This window comes from Pelodiscus sinensis, chromosome 21 (genome assembly GCF_052426305.1).
Source record: "Pelodiscus sinensis isolate ZL-2025 chromosome 21, ASM5242630v1, whole genome shotgun sequence".
Lineage (NCBI taxonomy): Eukaryota > Metazoa > Chordata > Testudines > Trionychidae > Pelodiscus > Pelodiscus sinensis.
In genome coordinates, this window is record NC_143072.1 from 19,878,287 (window position 1) to 19,898,401 (window position 20,115).

Here is a 20,115-nt window from a genome sequence, read left to right on the forward strand (position 1 = left end):
TAATTAAAAGCAAACGGATTAAAAATGATTAATAAGAGTATTAAATATTCTCCTAAACTAAAAGCTTTGGGATTCTTGGGTAAATCTAGCTTTATGCAGGTCTGCAAACCAAAAGGCATTTACTGGGGGTTTTTCCCTTCCCCTGAAATCCTCATAAGTGCCCTACTTTGTATGCAGTGGGTATTTCCTTCACATCGAGGGGCAGAAGCCAGGAGCAAAAACTAGCAAGTTTAAAATGATGATAAAATAGCCACAATGTGGAAGCTGAAGTGACATCACTGGTTTGAGATAAATAGATGCAAAGCGCTTAGAACAAAATCCCACTGTGACACAGGAAGGCCCTGATCTCGTGGCAAGTGTTTTTCATAATCAAAAAATAGATCCCCGCCCCCCTGCTGATTTTCAGTGCTCCCGGAGGCTGTACCGCTTCCCCTTGCCCCTCCATTCACTGTTCGTTGTACGGCTGCTCATGGGCCCAGGCCTATGCACGCTCTGTGTCTGTGGGCATGCTAGCCTGGGGGGTTGTTCACACGCGCTACTCTGCACAACTGACAGTGGTTTATTACTGTGGAGCGGCTCGTAAGTGCCCGGTTGCACCCGCAGGTGTGCAGTTCTGGGACGATACATGTGTCAACGCAGGACAAGAGAGAGCGTTTGCTCTGGGTTGTGGAATGGGAAAAGCATCCATAGAATTCCACAGACGTAAGAAATTGACACAAGATTAAGAGGAAGCTAGTCCGTCTAGACGCTGTCTCTTAACTTTTTCTTCGTATCAATACATTTATCTTGTGAGCTCGATCGGGTCTCAGCTCAAAATCCAAACTTCCATGCGAGTACGAGAGAGCACACTGCAACTAGTGGTGGGAAAACCTCTGATGGTTGCAGGCTATGTAGAAATTGAGAGAGGACCAGTTTTCACTTAATGAGGTAGCTGTTACACTGAGGTTATTTTACTATTTCTGCAACAATGTTAATGTGTTGCAAACAAGCATTTTCATCTGCCAATACTGGGGTGAATTCAGGAAACTTTTCCTTTAGGCAAACACACCCATAGAAACCCAAGTTCACCAGCCCCAACCCTTTGGGGCTAGAAAAATACCATTGCTATGACGTGTCAGGTACCTACCTGTTGGTCATCACTAGGGTGCGTGTAGATTCCAGGAGTGGTGCAGTTTTTCGAGAGCATGTTATGTGTCGTCATAGTGTGCAACACACACACACACACACACACAAATTGCATAAAAGGGCCATCACTTAAAGAGTCTAATTTTGACCAAAATTGGCACAAAGCTTGTAAGTACAATTGATAATGGAATTCTGTGCTCCTCCTACTGTTTCGGAAAGGATTTTTATGCATTGTCCTGTATGTTTTTGGCTTTAGCCAAAGCACCAGTGTGTAGTTCAATGACCATATCAACTGTTTTGTTCCTGGGAATATATGTCATAATACATCATTACTCCTGGAGTGAACTGTTTCTCTGCTCTTTTTATGACATTAGGCAGATAAGCTGATCTACCGCTTAGCATCAAAAAGAGAATTGTAAAACCTATTTTTGGACGGAGACATACATCTAAAGCACACATGGTACTGTTGTAACTATTGTGCTCTAACCGACTTCAATGGCAATCCAGTGAGACTATTTAAATGGCAATAATAGAAAGGCTGTAGAACATGTGGTATGAATAACCCGTGTACTCGGATGTAACCCTCCATATAACTCTGAGCTCCTAATGCAACGCCCCTTTGAGTGATGTTTACTCACAAAAACAAGCACTGTCGTTTGCAGACACTTGAACCCTTTGTAAGCCCCTGCAGGCTCTGAGCCCGTATGCTGTTGGCGTGCAAGTCCCTGCCTCTGAGCCCTTCACATCTGGCCTGCAAGGCCTTGTTGCACAGATGTTCTCATAGCTGCCCTGCGCAAATGTGGGGATGGCTTCTCCTGCAGGGGGCAGCACCTGAACGTGAAAGTCCCCTGCGCGCTGTCCAACCTCCACTGCTGACGGGAGCTGCCTGGAGGTCCCGGGTCCGTGGGCACGATGGATCACTTGCCTGTGGGGGGAGGCCATTGGTCGTGGCAGTTTCTCTCGTTTTATTCTCCTTTGCAAACAACTTGCAGTGCATGTTGTCCAGAGCCCCACGCGGCTTCTCCCAGGGGTATAACAGTGTAATGGCGAGGCCAGAGCTGGCCGTGCGGTGACTTCAACTGAGCAGACCTCATCTATGAAGCCACAAAAGACGGGGTCCGGTTGCCTGCCCCCCACAACAAGTTAACTGAAAATAGGCAGCAGCTCAAATCCTTTCTTGGCAGGCAAGAGTGGGTCTTCCACCAGGCTCCCCCCCATCCTGGCTGCAGGCCCTGACCACTGCACCCCAGAAGGCTTCTCAAAGCTTCGTTCTTGGGTCCCATGCAGAGCCAGCGCAAGCTACGGGCTGACTGGGCTACCGCCCGGGGTGCCCCATTGCAGGGCTGCCGGACCGCCCGGGGCGCACTAATGACTCGGGCCGGCCATGGTCCCACGAATGTTTAGTTCATGTGAAGAAAACGAGAGGATGCGCCCAGTAGTCCAGGATCTTCAAGCCTCCCCCCCCCCCCCCCCCATCCACAACGGGAGGGTTGAGTCTGGGAGATTGTTCTTCCGAACATGCAGGCGCTGCCCCTGGCACCAGACGCCCTCCCCACATTTGGGCAGGGTAGTTCTGAGAGCAGGTGCCTAATAACATGCAAATGCCTCAGACAAGGCCGGGGGGGGAAGGGAGAGAGTTGCTGATTATGATTTTTTTTCCTCAGATTGAAACACCGACCGGCTATTGAAAACTTGCTCTGCTTTTGCAATGTGTGCCCAGCTGGGCGGTGCCCTCTCTGTCCCCGCTAAACCGTGGTCGCAATGACACTTTTCTAGCTCCTAAGACCCCTGTTTTAAAACTGGTTGGCGCGGAGACACTTTGGTCTCCCGGTCTAGCTGGGGATTCCATGTTTCCTCGAGTCGGAGACCAAATCCCTGGAGAGCCAGGCAGGTGGGAAGCAAATGCTGGAGGGTGTCGAAGCAAACGCCTCACTCAGTTTACGCGGCTAAACAGACAGTTTTATTGGCCAATAAAAGCAAAGTGAGCCAAACGTGGTCCCAGCAAAGCTGGGTCCAGTAAGGCTGCTTAATACAATTAATCCTAGTATTTTATACCCTTAACCAAACAAGTCTGACGTTAGGGCAAGAAATTAAAGAGAACTTCAAAGAGGAATTATTATCAGCATAGAAAGAAACAGGTTAAAAGGGAGTTCGAGCTTCAGCTCAAAATAGTTTATTAACACATTTCAACAGCGCATCCCTCTGGTCTCTCCCCACCTCGGTGAAGGCCAGTTTACTTCCTTGTGCAGACACAAGAAACTGAAATGGCTTTTTGTTATACAGAATGGCTTCTAGCTAAATATGAAATAGCTTCTACAATCTCCCCCCTTTTAGCCTTTTAAAGGCTAACCATTAAACCGTTTTACATTTTCATTTTTATTAAAGCCTTTATATACATTTTTTGTTCCTTTCTCTGCCCATTATATTTTAACATTATTACTTTCACATTCCCTTTAGTGAGGGTTTGTCCCTTGTTTTCTAGAATACAAGAAATACAGCATTTGATTAGCAAGAAACAAAAATAAGCACAAAAGAATATAGCCAATACTAAAACTACTCTTTGCAAAATTTAAGTTTCCACATGTTTAAACTAGCCTCCCAACCAATTCCAGAGGGTCCAGTTTTTCCCCTGCCTTAGGCGTTTTACAGTTTTTTTAATTTCTGAGGCATTTTCCTTTACTTTTTTTCTGGTGTTAGAAATATACCCACAGCATTTTTTTCTTACTAAGGCACAAACCCCGCTCTTACTAGCTAGGACATAGTCTAGGGCCATTTGGTTTTGGCTTTTTTTTACCCTGGCTCCTGAACCGTTACATGTCCAGCAGTACTTTCCAATTGGGGTCAAGGCTAGGCGGATATACCCTGGGTTAGTAAACCCTTTATCCTGCCAAGTATTATTTGGCTTAGTTTACTAAACAGTGTGCCGTTTATTTGAGTGTTGTTTAGTGGGACTGGAATCATTGGGATGCCTCCTTCTGAATATACCGGACTGTGAGCACATATCCAGCAACCTGTAGAATTAAATTCTTGGGAAACTTGGTTTATTAAAAGCATAAACACATTTGAACCATATAGGTTATAACTACTAAATATTAAAAATAAGATTAAGCATAAGCTTAACATGAATTGTTTGTCCAGCCTCATGCTGGCTGTTCTTCAGGACTTCGTAGTTTGCTTCACCTATCGCTGGCAGGTTCTTAGCTGGTACCTAGCCTTGGTCTCTCAGGCTCGTCTGCTTCTGGGCCTGGATTGCCGGTACCAAGCCTGTGCTGATCCTTGTTTACTTCTGGACCTGGGTTTCTGGTACCAGGTCTGTGGTGATTCCCATCTGCTTCTGGACCTGGGTCTTCAGTACCAGGTCTGCGGTGCTCCTTGTTGGGGACAACCTCTGTAGGGACTGGAACGGGTTTGCAGTGGGATGCGTGAATCCAGGTGGGCAATCCTTCGCACTTTACAGCAGTATGGGTGGTCAGAAGGACTTGGTAGGGATCCTTTCACCTGGGTTTCAGGGCAGTCTTCTGCTGGTGAACTTTTACGCAAACCCAGTCTTCTGGTTGTAGTTTAAGGCACAGCTCAGTCGGGGCCTTAACCTGTGAATGATAAGACTGTACACACCTTATAAGTTCCTGACAATACTTGACTATGCTTCCTTTAATGAGTATGGCATCAGCCAGGTTAATGTCTGGGCTGCTTAACAGTCTCATAGGTCGGCCACATGCAATTTCATGTGGACTGAGTCCAGTTTTCCGATTAGGAGTGGCTCTCATGCTCATTAGGGCAATCGGAAGCGCTACTATCTATGTTAAGCCAGAGTTCTTACATATTTTAGCAAGTTTGTTCTTTAAAATCCTGTTTCATCTTTCTACTGCTTCTGCGCTCTCCAGGTGTCGTGCACAGTGCAGTGCTTGTCTGGTAGAGTAGTACTTTTCCAGTTTTTTTTTAAAACAATTTTGCCCAGTAAAGTGGGTACCTTTATCACTGGAGATCACAAGGTGTATTCCCCATGATGGGATGTAATGATTTAGAAGTTTCTTAGCTACTGTGATGTTATCATGTTTCCTGCAGGGATAAGCTTTTACCCATCCCAAAAACAAGCAAACAATAACCAGCACATTATTTAAAAGATTGACATTTAAGCAATTGAATAAAGTCCATTTGTAAATTCAGAAATGGTCCCAAAGGCGGAGGTCTGGTTGCCGGAACTGTCTTTACAGGTTTACCCACGTTGTGGGCTTGGCAGACAGGGCAAGCCAGACAGTAATCTTTGGCTGCTTGGGAGAATTTGGGAGCAAACCAATTTTGTTTTAAGGATTGCTACCATCCCCCCTTTTGCCAACGTGCGACAATCCAGGGAGCACGGGGGCAAGGTGAGGTAGCAAGACCACTGGGGCAACAATGTGGCCATCAGAGCTGCACCACAAGTGGTCTGGGCGCAAGGTGCACCCTGCCAGTCTTCACTCCTGCTTTTTTGATTCTGGGGCTTGGTTTCGCAGGAGGGCCAGTTCTGAAAGAGACGGCGTAGGAGCTGGCAATGGTAGGAGAGAAGGGAAAAACAGCAGGTAGAGGAGCAGATTCCGCTACATTCCAGACAGTACAAACTGCATAGCCTGCTACTAAAACTCCACTAGAATTATAAAAGCAAAAAAGCCATCTGTGTAAAGCACGCAGTTAAGATTATTTAAGGGACTTAAATTATTCTTTCATTAAAACAACAATATTGTACACACAACAATGTTAAAAATACATATATCACAATTAAGACACACACAAGACAAATCTGGTCAGAACACAGAACACAAACTTATTATGTCATGACACAGAACTATGATTTTTTTTTCAGTTAATTTTCAGCTGATATTAGCGCTATTTGATGATCTAAAAGACAAAGAAAACACTTGTACCTCCATTGGGGTGGCCCATTATAACTTAAAATACTGCCTAATATCTGTTAGGAGAACCGGTTACAGCTAGTGCCTTACCACTTCTATGGGCGAGTGAGCTGCAAATTTTTGAGAACAAGAGCGCTTTATCGGTACTCGTGACCTTCCACTCCCTTGAATTACCTCAGAGATGCTAGCCCTCTCCAACAGTGGCATGCCTCAGTTTTCCTCTTGTACTGCAGACCAGGCTTTTTCTTTACTGCTACAGAAACTCTTAGAACAAGGTGCTTGCTAGTTACTATTCCAGCAAGCAAAAAGGTTTTTCTTTCCTGAAAAGAATCACATGCAATGTTACAGACTTACTTATGGGGGACAGTGCTCCCCCCCTTCTAGAACAGACAGGCAGTTTGCAGACACACACAACCTTGGATCTGAAAGCAAGCCAAAGGTGCTATCAGCTCAGCCTTGAACAGAAACACTGTGAAGTTTCTGGGCTTGGATTTTTTTTTTTTAAACAATAATTAGGTTCCTTGGAAGACACATTTAACCCTTAGGGTGCAGGTATTACAAATTTACAATGTATAGATTTTATTTTTTTACGCGGTTAACCAATTAAGTTTCAGTAGAATTCCTTATTTTCTCTTTAATAGATTTAACAAAGTGTCTGTAACCAAATGTTTAACTTGACTGTTTTATTGCTAAGATGATAAAAAGAGACGACAAGAAACAAGGAGTCATTTCTTAAAGCAGGTTTCCCTTCATATATAACAACAATCGCTTAATTCCGTCCACTCTCCTATGCAGTCACTTCTCACCTTCACATACTCTTTAATCACTTGCTTCGTCCTTCTAAAGAAAAACATTCCTTATTCCTAGTAACTTTTTAATGTCTGTATTTCTACTTTCTTTATTCCTTTTTATGGTTTGTCTTTGCAGAGCTTTACTTTCATCTCTCAGGGCTTTAATTTTTTCTCTTTTCCAATCTGTTAAATGCTTACAGGTCCTTGGACCATTATGCACGTACATGTAGTACACAGGGGTGCTTTTCGGCAGTGTGGAGGGATGTTTAGACTAACCCTTACCTAAACTAACTTTACACACTCCAAAGAAAGAGTCTGCCGGGTCTAGAGTGTCAGACCTTAGCAGCTTATGAAATAAGGGGAGTCGTTACTCCCTCACATATTCATTGAGTCTTGAGGTTCAGCTGACCCCCCCTTGCGTTCAGAGCTCCCTTATGGGAGAGCCCTGGTGCAGCTGGGATCAGCTCAAGTCTCAGACCTATGCAACGGCATTCATTCTTCACTCATTACATTCATACTCATTTTCCACACACAATTTTTTTTCTCCTTTTTCACATTTTTCCTACAGTTTCCACATTTAGATGCATCTTTATTTATTGTCCAGTTCCCATGGGTTTCTATTAAGTGACGCTGCCCTAAGACACCCGGCACTTAATATCAGACTTCATTAGGATCCTATACCAGAAAACACTTATCATAAAGGCACTGGAATTCCTGTAGACAGACCTACCCCCATTTTCTGCGCGCGCTTAATTCTGTAAGACACCGAACCAAAGTCCGCCTGCTTACACCATATTCTGCAAGTCACCGAATCAGGATCCGCCTGCTCGCTCTGCGAGTCACCGAATCAGGATTCGCCTGCTTGCTCTGCGAGTCACTGAATCAGGATCCGCCTGCTCGCTCTGCGAGTCACCGAATCAAGAATTCACCTGCTCGCACTGGTCCCCCCCCTTTTTGTTGCGAAGCACTGGACTCAAGGTCCACCTGCCTCGCAGGGGTTTCCGGCACCTGCCCCAGCCCGGCAGAACACCACGTCCTGGCGCCTGGAGACAGCCTGGCGGAATGGGGCACTATGGCCTGGGGTTAGCCTCAGAGGTCAGTACTACGCCCACAAATAACAGAGAGAGACAACAAAGCTTCCCCACAGTTCCGTGTGCCGAGAGAGAGTAATGGCACCACACCAGCTTTTAGCGTCCGAACACAGAGGGTCCAGCGCATGGCTGCCTTACTAGAGACACCGGTGTGCCCTTTTGGAACTGTGACACATAACACAGGCCTAATAGACAAAAACAGACACAGACAGACAAAAATGTTAGCCGCTCCACAAAATTGAATTCCGTAGCTCCCCTTACCCCGATGGCCGGCCGTCACTCCAAATCCCAAGCCCTCAACCAGGAGATTTCGTAACAGATATCCCCTTTACCTTCTCTTGAGCGCTCTGAGAGGTTTGGAAGTGGAGTGCCGGTCCGTCCATATGGGCAAGTGGCGCGTTAGGAATCTCGGTGGAACCTCCAAATTGTCGAAGCAAACGCCTCACTCAGTTTACGCGGCTAAACAGACAGTTTTATTGGCCAATAAAAGCAAAGTGAGCCAAACGTGGTCCCAGCAAAGCTGGGTCCAGTAAGGCTGCTTAATACAATTAATCCTAGTATTTTATACCCTTAACCAAACAAGTCTGACGTTAGGGCAAGAAATTAAAGAGAACTTCAAAGAGGAATTATTATCAGCATAGAAAGAAACAGGTTAAAAGGGAGTTCGAGCTTCAGCTCAAAATAGTTTATTAACACATTTCAACAGCGCATCCCTCTGGTCTCTCCCCACCTCGGTGAAGGCCAGTTTACTTCCTTGTGCAGACACAAGAAACTGAAATGGCTTTTTGTTATACAGAATGGCTTCTAGCTAAATATGAAAATGGTTTCTACAGCTTCTACAAGGGGGACATGGAGTAAAAGAGCAAATGGCAGGGTGGTGCCAATTTTAAAATACCAAGTGGGGAGTTAGGAAGCAGGTTGGCGTTGATTTGCTTTTGGATCCATTTCTTCCCCTGGGCTTTTAGCCCAGTAACACCCCCTGGCCTGCTGTGCGGCAGGAGTCGTCGCGATGCTAATGTGCGTTTGTGAAGGCTGTGCTCAAGCAAGAGGCAATGCGATCCCAACCCCATCGCCACTGCAGTGAGGCTTTTTAATGCGCTCGCCTATTAAATGACTGGTGAGCTCATTGGCATGCCGACGTGGACTCTAGTGATAGCAGCGCAGGATAGTGCACCTTTCAATGGCGAGCTTTGTGTTTAATTACCCAAATACAATGACATAAATATGAATGAGCGCTAATGGTGGTACTTGGTTTTTCTGGAAACCATTAACAAAATGATTCTTAAATGATTTGTAAAGAAAATGAGAGGAGAAAAGAGGCGCGAGAAGGTGATTAGGTATCTAACATACTCCTGAATTATTATATAGTCAACTACCTAGCGAATATCAGGCTAAATCATCTTGGAAAAAAAAAGTGGTTTGTTGCTGAGGCTTTTCATGGTTGTAGGCGCCTTGACCGGTTCTGTTATGCTCACATTTACTACAGTGGGGGTTAGGCTGCTTGATTGATTATGGATCCAGATTATTTAGAGGATGGACAATGTGGTTGTAGTGGCATCAGTTCAATTTCGCGTTGATTTTTAGGCCAGTGGGGAATCTCATGAGAGAGTTTGATCTGCCCATCACCGTCAACAGAACCTCGCCCCTTCCTGCCATACGTCCAGACTCTTTGGCTGAGTTACTGAGACAGCAAGGTACAGAGAATCCCTTTGCTCTGGTTCAGAGCCCAGCCCCTCTCTAACGAGGAAGCTAAAACAACCTCCGAGGTTTTTTTAGCTTCCTCGTTAATCTGACATGGAGGAATATTCCATTCTCTTGGAAACTGCTGCTTTGGCCTGGAAGGCAGTGGGTAATAAAGGCCAAATCTAGGTGAGCAGCCTTTTTTAATTAAAAAAAAAAAAATAACAACACTGGCAATGTTTTCAGCAATGAAGGTGTTCATTAGAGGAGACAGTGTTGCAGTGAGCTCATGGAATAAATACGCTTTAGTTTCTGGGTAACTTGCTTTGAATCGGAAGTGAGCTGGGTGGGTTTAGCATCTCCCATATCTCCAAACTGCTTATAAGCTGTACAGAAGGATCCGAACCCTGAACTGGCAACTATAACAGCAGCTGATGCGTGGGGACGTGGATGGGGAGAGAGTGTGAGTGTGTAAAAACATACTCTAGCTGCTTTACTATCGCATTCTTACTAAAAGCGGCGTATTGTCTTTTCCTCTTAAAAAATCCTGGGAGCGTCTTATAAGCATAACAAAGCCCTTCTGTTAATTGGTACAAAGAGGCTGCGTGTACTGGCAGTGGGGTGTCTTTGGCAGAGCCGCGCTTTGCTCCTGCTACTGCTAGGAGAGCCTCACTCTCATGAATGCTAAATGTGCTAGAACTTGAAAGAAACACCCTATTGCTAAAAAACGCACAAGCCTCTCCCCCCCCCCCCAGCACTAACTGTAGTGGCGACAACAAGTACAGTGGTGCCGTATGTCCAAAAGAGCAGGTTTGCCTGCATGTGTGTAGGGGATTATGGCTGTGGGACAAATACTCGCGCTGGACTGGTCCTCTGTCTGAAAGGAGGCTGCTGTGGAAACTCCAGGGAATGGGCCTCGTGCGTAAAATAGAGCAGGCTGAAGAGGTTTCTGGAAATTGTGGGTCGAGTTGGCCCTTCCAGGGCCTCGGGAGAAAGCAGAGGGCACCATCCCTATGAGCACCGTAGAGTAACTAATCCTCAGCAATAAGGGTTTTAAACTGTGGCGCTCTGGCCTCTATGGCTTCCATTTCCCCTTTTCCAGAAGGAGGTGCAGAACAAGTCCATCTTTCGCCGACTTCTACTACTTGTTAGTTGCATTCCAGAGCCATAAACGTTAACGGCACCAGGAAATCACAAAGGCTCTTCTGCTAATATTTTACCCCCAGTTGCCAGTAATTGCTAATTACATTTCAGCAATGGCAGCGGGGGGAGCAGGATGGTGCCGTCTGTCAGAGGAGGTACCATAGGACCCCAGTGCACAGTTGGGAACCATTTCAGCGCCACTTGCTGTTTGTTTGCAGGCGTACTTGTGGGATAACAATAAGGATCTGGTAGAGTGGCTGGAGAAACAGCTAACAGAAGAAGACGGCGTTCGCTCAGTTGTAGATGAAAACATCAAGTACATCTCCAGAGACTACATACTCAAACAGATACGGAGGTAAGACGACTACTGGCTGCCCACAACGAGGCAGAGTGCGATGCTCAGACCACATCTTCGCCTCACCTTAGCAAGGCGAAAAGCTCCTTTTAATTTCATGAGTGATTTTCCAGTGTTGCTATCCATTGCAGCTCTGATGGTGTAGGAACAGTGAAAGCATTACAGGAGAGGAGTAACCCTTCTTGGTGCATCTAACCCTGCTCCGATAAGATCTGGAGATGCACCAGTGGAAGATTTTGGGACAGAGAGCCCTAATGTAAGCAAGAAGGCCAAAGGAACTAGATTTTGCCCCACAAGGTTTCAGTTCATCCAGATAATTATATGGCCCTCCTCACTGCAGTTTCAGAATGCCACTGAATTTGTGGTTTTAAAATAAAGGGACATAGTAAGGTTGAAATCAGGTTTTGTTTTATTTAAATAAATACACGTAGCTCTAGCAAAATCCCTTAGATTGTTAAAACAGAAAGAATGTTAAAAAGTTGGACATTAGGAAAAAGTTCCTGTCAGGGTGTTTAAACACTGGAATAAATTGCCCAGGGAGGTTGTGGAATCTCCATCTCTGGAGATATTTAAGAGCAGGTTGGATAAATGTCTATCAGGGATGGTCTAGACAGTACTGGTCTAGAGGTCATCGAATCCTCACGGCAGGACCAAGCGCTGTCTAGATCATCTCTGACAGATGTCTATCCAACCTGCTCTTAAATATCTCCAGTGATGGAGATTCCACAACCCCACTAGGCAATTTATTCCAATGTTTAATCATCCTGACAAGAAGTTTTTCCTAATGTCCAATCTAATCCTCCCTTGTTGCAATTTAATCCCATTGCTTCTTGTCCTATTCTCACAGGCCAAGGAGAACACCCTTTTAGCTACTTGAAAACTTGTATCGTGGCCCCTCTCGGTCTTCTCTTTTCTAAACTAAACCAGCCCAATATTTTCAGTCTTCCCTGATAGCTCATGTTTTCAAGAACTTTAATCATTTTTGTTGCTTTTCTCTGGACCTTCTCCACATCTTTCTTGAAATGTGGTGCCCCAAACTGGAGCCAGTACTCCAACTGAGGCCTAATCAGTGCAGAGCAGAGTGGAAGAATGACTTCTTGTGTCTTGCTCACAACACTCCGGTTAATATAGCCCAGAATCATGGTGGTTTTTTTTTTTGCAATAGTGTCACACTGTTGACTCATGTACTTGTATCCTATCAAATTCATACCAACACACACCCTAAATGTGACATTTTTTAAAACACAGGTTTTGGGGTTGGTATAATCTGAGTTTAAGGTGCCTGTAGTTTGTGAAACCCACTCAACTCAAAACGTCAAAGGCCTGGTGTCACTCCCACAGCCTTTCAGCACGTGCTTTTTTGAATCAAGGCCATAGAAGGGTGGTTATTTGTGATTTTCCCCCACATTGATACAAATATAGGAAAAGTAAAGTGGTTCTATTCTACATGTTAATACGAGTGGGTCACCTTTCATTCTAGTGGAGATTGTATATGTACTGAGGAAAGAAATCTCTGAGCTACACTGGCCAACCGTCCTCTTCTGTTACAGACTTAGCAGGGACAACATTGTTACAGGCCTTCTTGAATACGCTTAGGATTTCTTCTGTTTCTCAGGCTATGTCTCCACATGCCACGCTGGAGATGGATCTTCTGGTGTTCATTCAAACACTGAGGGCACAAACCTTCCCCCCTTCCCCCACCCCCACATCAGCCCTGGTACTCGTGGAAGTTGCGAGGCGTAAGGGAAGCCAACAGGAGCATTTGCTCCCATCAGCCTCCCACTGCAAAGACTGTGCCAAGCTCGGGTTAAGATGCGTCCGCTCCAGCTACGTTATTTACACAGCAGGAGTTGCGTGCCTTAAGCTGACCGTCCGGGTGTAGTGTAGACCTGGCCTCAGTCTCACCTAAAGAATGAACTTTCTGTTCCCTTCCACTAACCCTTCTGCTGCTCAAGTACAATATCCTGGCTGCCTCCCTCCCTCAGTTTCTGCCCCCAGTCGTTTCTCTACGGAAAGTAGAAACTGGACCCAGCTTCTACTGTGAATTTCCAAGTGTACGCGGCATAATGTGGAAACCTTGCACATGCTGGCGCTGTGCGCTCTCATTAGAGAACACGGGACTTTAGTTTGTAACCAGGAGAGCTCCCGAGGCTCAGCCGCCTTTCCCCAAAACCACACAACTAGCGTCAGAGGGCATGTGAGGTGACAGGTGCAGATGAAGTGAGGGTGGCAGACAGCTTGTTGAATCCCAATGCGGGCTTTCTGGAAAGGAGACGATACCCTTGTGAGTAGCCTGCTGGATCCAGCCCCTGCTCTCAGTGCTCCCCACCTCACGTCTTTCTACCCACCACAGTCCTTGATGCTGGCCTGAGTGCACTCTAAGGCTCTCTTTCCTCCCCAGAATGCCTCTTGCACACCAATTCCCCCGTCCAAAGTGAAGCTGGAGACAAGTTGGACCCGGAGGAAGGGGCTAGCGGTGGGGGTGAGATGGGTGCTGCTGTTAACCCTCTTCTCTTTCCAGCCTGGTGCAGGCCAATCCCGAGGTTGCCATGGATTCCATTGTCCACATGACCCAGCACATATCCCCTACGCAGCGAGCTGAGATCGTACGTATTCTCTCAACAATGGACTCGCCGCCTTCAACATAAGAGGATCCATTTCCCACCCTCTTCCTTTTCCAGTGGCAAACGGCTCCGAGTTTCCCTTTGCTTCCTCGTCTCAGCACGGTCGTCATAACTGAGCAGACAAAGGGAAGAATGGTCAGGTTTTACAATCAAGAGCGCGCTCTCTGCCCCAAAGACACAAGGAAAACAAACTCTTGAGGAATTAAGTTATGGATGTCTAACAACCTTATTTATTGAACAAAGAGTGACTGGACCAATGCATCGGCTGACTGGCTGGCTGCCTCTGAAAGCAGGAGGAAAAGGCAATGACGGGTACTGTGGTACCATGAGGCCTTAGACGAGCAAAGCAGAGGCTCTGTTACATGATTCGCCGCTCCACCTGGAGAGTTCTAGCCCGCTCCTTGCCCCCCACAGAAATCTGGTGATGGTGATCTTATTTCAATAGGCAAATGTGCCGGGGCATCAGCGTGAGCGAGGCATTTGCTGCAGCAGTGGCGTGCAGGCTGGTCGGGTGTATTAAATGCACGTGGAAGACACTGTAAGGAACTGGAAAAAATCATATTCTTTGGCGCTTCTGTTACACTGGGAAGAGGTTAATCCTGCCCTCTCCTATCTCATGGTCCCAATTTTCATTACATGTCAGTCTTGGTTGTTTACGTAATGTCTGAAAAAATCCTGTTATTTCAGTGTGTTCATTCCAAGGGCCGTACTGCAGGCTTTCACGGTCTCAGGGCAGAGATGAAGCAGTCTGTTGCAGAAAGAAAAATCCTTAGGTTATAATTGTGACTCTTGCTGTCGTAACTTGGATACTAGCTGTATGGTCAATGTTAGCGTTTCTGTCTCATGGGTTAATTCTGATCCCACCCAGCTCTGGTCCCTTCTCTCATGTGTCTGCAGAACTATATTTATATTCCAGCTGCACATTCGTAGGCTGTAGTTAAGGTTGAGTTGGCAATTCCCTTACTTATTTATTCTGTCTCACCTAGGCAGTGAACTAGCATTCCATAAATATGGGGGAACGTGGCACTAGTTAAAGTCACAGAAATAGTGAACTGGAAACCGGCTGTCCATCTCTTTGTACTTTTGTTACCAAAAGTGATGTTTTAAAAATGAAACATTCAGCTGCACAGTCTCTTGTGCGTACAGAGGCAGGTGTGGGCTCTTAGACGTAAATGGGAGTCTGGGTAATATTTGTAAATGAGCCGCTTGGTTTTTGCATGTGTTGTAAATCCCCCTCTTGAGCATTTAAAATGTGTGGGAGCCCTCCAGCCTTGGACTGAAGAGCTCAATGCTCCCCCTGCAGTAACTGGCATAGCTAAGTCAAGGCTGCATTTTATCCCAAAACATTTTTGAAAAGCTTTTAAGGGGGGTAGGTGTTAAAATTTACCCTTGACTATGGAGCTGGGTCACTGACGGGATGAGAATCAATCACAGAAGGAAAAGAAAGATGCTGGTGTCCATTTCAGTAGCTGGGGTAGGTGCAACTTCCCAGCTGTTTTGCTGCAGAGGTTTCAAAACTGCTGAGCTACTTTGGGGGGCCAGACTTTTCAATGGTTAGCATAGGAAAAGGTCTCAAACTGATCTTTTGTACATAACAAATGGTATTTTGCACCTACATGCATTTTTTTCTATGCATTTAAACAGGAGTTGTTTCCTGAGTGTCTATATAATAAATTCATGTTGTGCTAGGGTAGAAGGAAGTCTATGAAGAGCTCCTCACTGAGAGTGCTGCCCAAGGATTTTAAAATGCTTTGGCAGCTAGATTTGTAATTTTTGGTATTAGATTCTCCCCCCACCCCCTTCCCAAAAAAACAAACACAAGGCTGGTTTTTTTTTAATGAAGAAGCCTGCTGGTGAGATGAAAATACAGCAGTGAGAGCTAAGCAGCAGAACCCTGAGATGACTGACATCACATCCAGTCTTAATGGTTTTCCATGGGATGGAGAAACTTGGTTTCATGTAAATGTTGCATCAGAGTATGCATGTCACTGATTGCCTGTGTGAATAATTGTCTGGTCATCTTCAGCTTTTCTTCTGGTGTCATGTTTGCCCAGAAATTTTTAAAATTAACCATACATCATGTATTGATTAAATTAATTTGTTTGCCCCCTAGCTGCTATAAAGCAGTGTTTATAGGGATGCTGCTACAGTAGTCTCTCTTCCAAACAGCATCAGAAAGTGGTAGGCTAGTAGCATCTAGTTAAAGCTTGGCTGAAAGTTGTGTAAATGATCTGCTTAGCAACGCACTCCTCCCCCTGCTTTAACAACTGCAACCACGGGGTGTGATTCGTAGTACTATTTGGTGTTAGCCTAGAGCACTTGCTCAGAATCATTTCACATCCCCGCTGTTGCATCACCACTGCTAGTTTTTGCTAGGGCTGTGTTACGTATCTGTTGACTAATTAAGTGGTCAATGGACTTTTTCCATCGGTAAGGCGGGGGCCTCCTTCTACAGCGCTGCACTACACTGTTGTAAGAGCCACAGTGGGCTTAGCTCCCAGGGGCAGTGTAAGCAGGGGCAGAACAGTCCCAGTTAATGCTGCCCCCAGAATTGCTTCAGCTCTGCCTCCCCTGGACCTCAGACAGTGCAGGGGAGAAGCATCTTTTAAGCTGGCACCTCTTCCCCAATTGCTGTCTCTGATAAAGGAGGCCGGGGGAGGGAAAGAGGAGTAAGGAGTTGCTTATAGCCCTAGTTTTAGCAAGCTGCAAATGACACACCCAACTGTACTGAGGACACAACCTTCTCCTACAAGCACAAATTTGCATTTTTTGCCAAAGAGGCTCTTGGGCAACAGAACCCTCTTGCCCAATGGCCTTATGCTGATTACTTTTAAGAACTGCACTGCAAGGTAGACAGCTCCTTCCAGCACAAGAGCCTCTTCTGCAAAAATAGCAGGTCAGGTATGCAAGTGAGGCTCAGTGATAGTCCACACAGCCTCATTTGCGTATTTCTGGCCACAAGAGCCCAAGAGTTAGTCGTAATTTCAGGGCCTACCAACTATTTGGTGTACTTTGTGAAGCAAGCTGTAAGCACTACCCTCATGTTGAATACACCCACTCATATGCATTAGAAATACTTCCTTATTGGAGGATGCTGGTGATGTTAAGGGGCTCACTGCTGAAGAATGTGGCGCCATTGCTGTGAGTTTAATTATGAAACCCCTTTTAAAAAAGGGCTAGGGAGAAGCACGTGTCCATCCTGCAGACACAGCTTTGAGGAGCCTTGACGATGTTGGATTCTGAAGACGCTTGTAAGCAGTGCTGTTTTAGTGTGCAGGTGAGCTGTTACTGAGGTAAGAGCTGGTCGTTTCTTCTAGCCTGAACCTGCATGGTTCTAATGCTCCCTGGCGAGGCGATTCTGACAAGCAGAGGTGGAAGCAAATTAGTGCAGGGAGCAAGGGACTGGTTTGGGCTTAAATGGTTCTTAAAAGCAGGTTGAACTGAACAATTCATAAAAAAGGTGAACTTGGTTTCACAGAATCTCTACTAGTAATGGGCTCCAACCTGCAATTAGCATCTTAAATAAACTAGAAGCATCACATTACCCAGGTCAAGCCACCCTTGTCCCACCGCGTCACCCCAGAAAGCAAAGTCTACTGTACACGCTGAGTCCTGCTTCATACTGTGTCTTCAGGTGTTGTTCTATGCAGTAGGGAAAGGGGCAGCCTTAGTAAAAACCAAATCATGGCAGTGCTACTGCTGCACTCTATGGTACTTGCTGATGTACTTCACTTACCTCAAGTTTCTTTTAATAAAAAAGAATTGGCTTACGCCTCTTTTGATTGCTACAGGTGGAACCCAGTCCACCATGTCTCTCCTATGCAGGGATTCTGGTAAGCACCCCTGGCACAGCTGTAACTTTTAAAGGGGGAGCTTGCTGCTGCACTGAGAACTGTAGGTAGAAGACACTAACAGTGACATTGGTCCTATTCATAAGGGATGCAAACACCAGCTTGAAACAGCCTTGAATTTAAGTTCACACCCAGGCATCTGACTCAGAATAGCTCAAGCTTTTGGCTAAACTCCCATTTAGAGTTGAACGTTGAGGTTCAGGCCCATCTCTGCGAGTAGCTGGACTGCCTATTCTGCCACCCCTTTCACTCCAACCTTTACTCAAGCCCCACAGAGCACACAGCGTTTTAATCCGGGCAGCAGACGCTTACGCCTGGGAAAAGACTGTACTACAGCATATTCCAAAGCACAAGAATCTTTACTTTCACCTGTTCTCAGAAGCTGCTGGCCTTTTTCTTTGTTTCATCCCCTTTGTAACGTCTCAGGCAGGGAAGCCAGTGTTTAATTTGTTGCATCTATCCGTTCCATCGTGCCAAACCTTTAAAACGTCGATGCAGGAAAAGCCCAGTTCTGAAATAGAAAAATGCGTTTTAGTCAACACACAAATATATTCAGTGGAATATAAATCAAGGCACCATCCAGAACATTAACATTCTCTTTCTTGTTACAACACCCAGGAGCGAATACTCCAGCAACAGGATGACTTGGAGAAGGGTTGAACATTTCACAGTAAAGCAGAAAGGGAATTAAATCAGACCGGGCTTTAATTTCACTTCTCTTTTCCACATGATCAGTTCCAAACAGCCTTTGCCGCATGGGTTTGTGGCAAACGACTACCTGAGAGAAGCTTTGAAGTGTTCAGCCTGAGTCCTGTTCTAGATTTAAATCCAGCTAGTGCTTTCAAACCTGTGTCGGCGTTATTTGTAGTGGCAAACTAAGGCAGACCTGTCACTTCTACAAGTGTCTGTTTTCACTGCAGCGTGAGTGGTGTACATCCGCTACGCAGACCAATGAGATGTTTGACTATACATTTATTTCCTTTGACCCCTGCCCCCCCCATCCGAGATATACATTCATAAAAACTCCCACCTAGAGCTTCTGAAATTAAATTGCAAGTAGACGCTAATTTAAATTCTTCTCCCTGCCAGCTATGTTGCAAACATAAATTCAATACAGACTTCACCCCACGCAGGTTTCTAAAAATCTCTCCCTCTAATTAATGGTAAGTATTTAACAAAATTTCAAATTAAACTGGATGAAGCCAGACAAAACAAAACCCAGCAGTTCCAGTTATTTTCACGCATTTCTTGAACCAGAATCCCGAGGGTTAACAAGATAAATCACTTTAACAAACACAATACAATTTAGAAGGGAGGGGGGAAAACCTATTGAACTCCAAAAATGCATTTAAAACTCTTTAGCCTAAAATATCTACATATTAAAATGCCAAGAAAAGTACCAAAGCTGTAAGCTTTCAAAAGCCTAAGATCAAAGTGCTATCATTTTTTAATTTAAACCTTTTGTTACAGCAACAGTCTTAAGAGGGATGAGAGAGATCAAAATAAAAACTGAAACAAACTGTGGCTTTGTAGCTGTTTTTGTTTTAGTCTCTCTTCTCAATTTGGGCCATGAAATAGGTCAGCTCCATTACTGATCAGCCTTCCCACAAATATTTAAAACAAATTGAATTGCACACCCAATACCCATCACAATTACGCCAGGCACAATAACTAAATTAGCAATTCAACAAAATAATTGGAAATGCGATTCTCTCTATTCCACAGTCTCCCTCGGGGGTTTAGCCGATCTAGGGGGGGAAAACTCCGCTTTACTAATTCTGCAGCTAATTAGAGACACACTTGTAAATGAAGTTGTTTGTCTGAAACTTGAAATTCTCTGCTGCTGGGGGAAGAGGAATAATTCAGACACACACACCCCCCCGCCGCCCAAACACACGTACACATACCTCTAGCTGGTGTGTGATGTTAAAAAGTATAATGCCCATGTTTATAGGGACTGATAAGCAGATATATTATGACTTAATAAAGAATAGTCTGTTGGGAAAAAATCTTACTGTTAATTGGCAGTATTAGGAAAACTTAGTAAAAACCATTCTGGTATCACCGGCTTTAACAACAACCATTTACACCCTCTAAGACCATCCATGAGAATTTTCTGCTACCTCTCCACAGCGCCCTGGCTACCCTTCTGTAGAACCATGGTTCTCCAAGCGTGGTCCGCAGGCTCAGGGCTCACCCCCCCCCCCCCGCGGCAAGGGAGCCTGCACTGGCACTCCAGCCCCATCACCCCTCCATGCGGTTGGAGCCCCTGTACCAGCTTCCTTGTGGGCCAGAGCCGGCTTGTGGAAGAAGGAAGCAGCTCCACACACTGCTGTCGCCCCTCCCCTGGCAGGGGGGACAGCAGCAAAGGAGATTGCTCCTCAGGAAGCTTTCCCTGCTGCTCCCATTGGCTGGAATCACGGCTAACGGAAGCTGCATGGGGCCTTATCTGGGAGCAGCGGGAGGCATGGCACCAGGTAAGCGTTCCCCATCACCCTCATGCCCAGACTGCCACCCTATCCTCCTCCCTCACTCCCACCCTGCTCCTGTACCCACCCTCCCCCAT

At 45.6% G+C, this 20,115-nt stretch overlaps 1 protein-coding gene and 1 long non-coding RNA gene across 10 annotated transcripts in view; one reads left to right on the forward strand and one right to left on the reverse strand.

Moving 5' to 3' along the window:
- ACACA (acetyl-CoA carboxylase alpha) overlaps positions 1–17,920 on the forward strand; it is a 237,340-nt gene extending 219,420 nt beyond the window's left edge. For all 9 annotated transcript variants that reach the window (XM_075904774.2, XM_089772238.1, XM_089772236.1 and 6 more), the window contains 2 exons: positions 10,938–11,074; positions 13,596–17,920. In XM_075904774.2, coding sequence (XP_075760889.2) covers positions 10,938–11,074; positions 13,596–13,722 — 264 coding nt within the window. In that variant the 3' untranslated portion in view covers positions 13,723–17,920. The remainder of the gene's footprint in view (positions 1–10,937; positions 11,075–13,595) is intronic.
- On the reverse strand, positions 8,347–20,060 carry LOC142819254 (uncharacterized). The gene is made up of 2 exons (XR_012897076.2): positions 17,919–20,060; positions 8,347–14,446 (listed from the first exon to the last, which is right to left on the reverse strand). It is a non-coding gene; the product is annotated as an uncharacterized LOC142819254 (long non-coding RNA).
- Between the last annotated feature and the right edge of the window lie 55 nt (positions 20,061–20,115).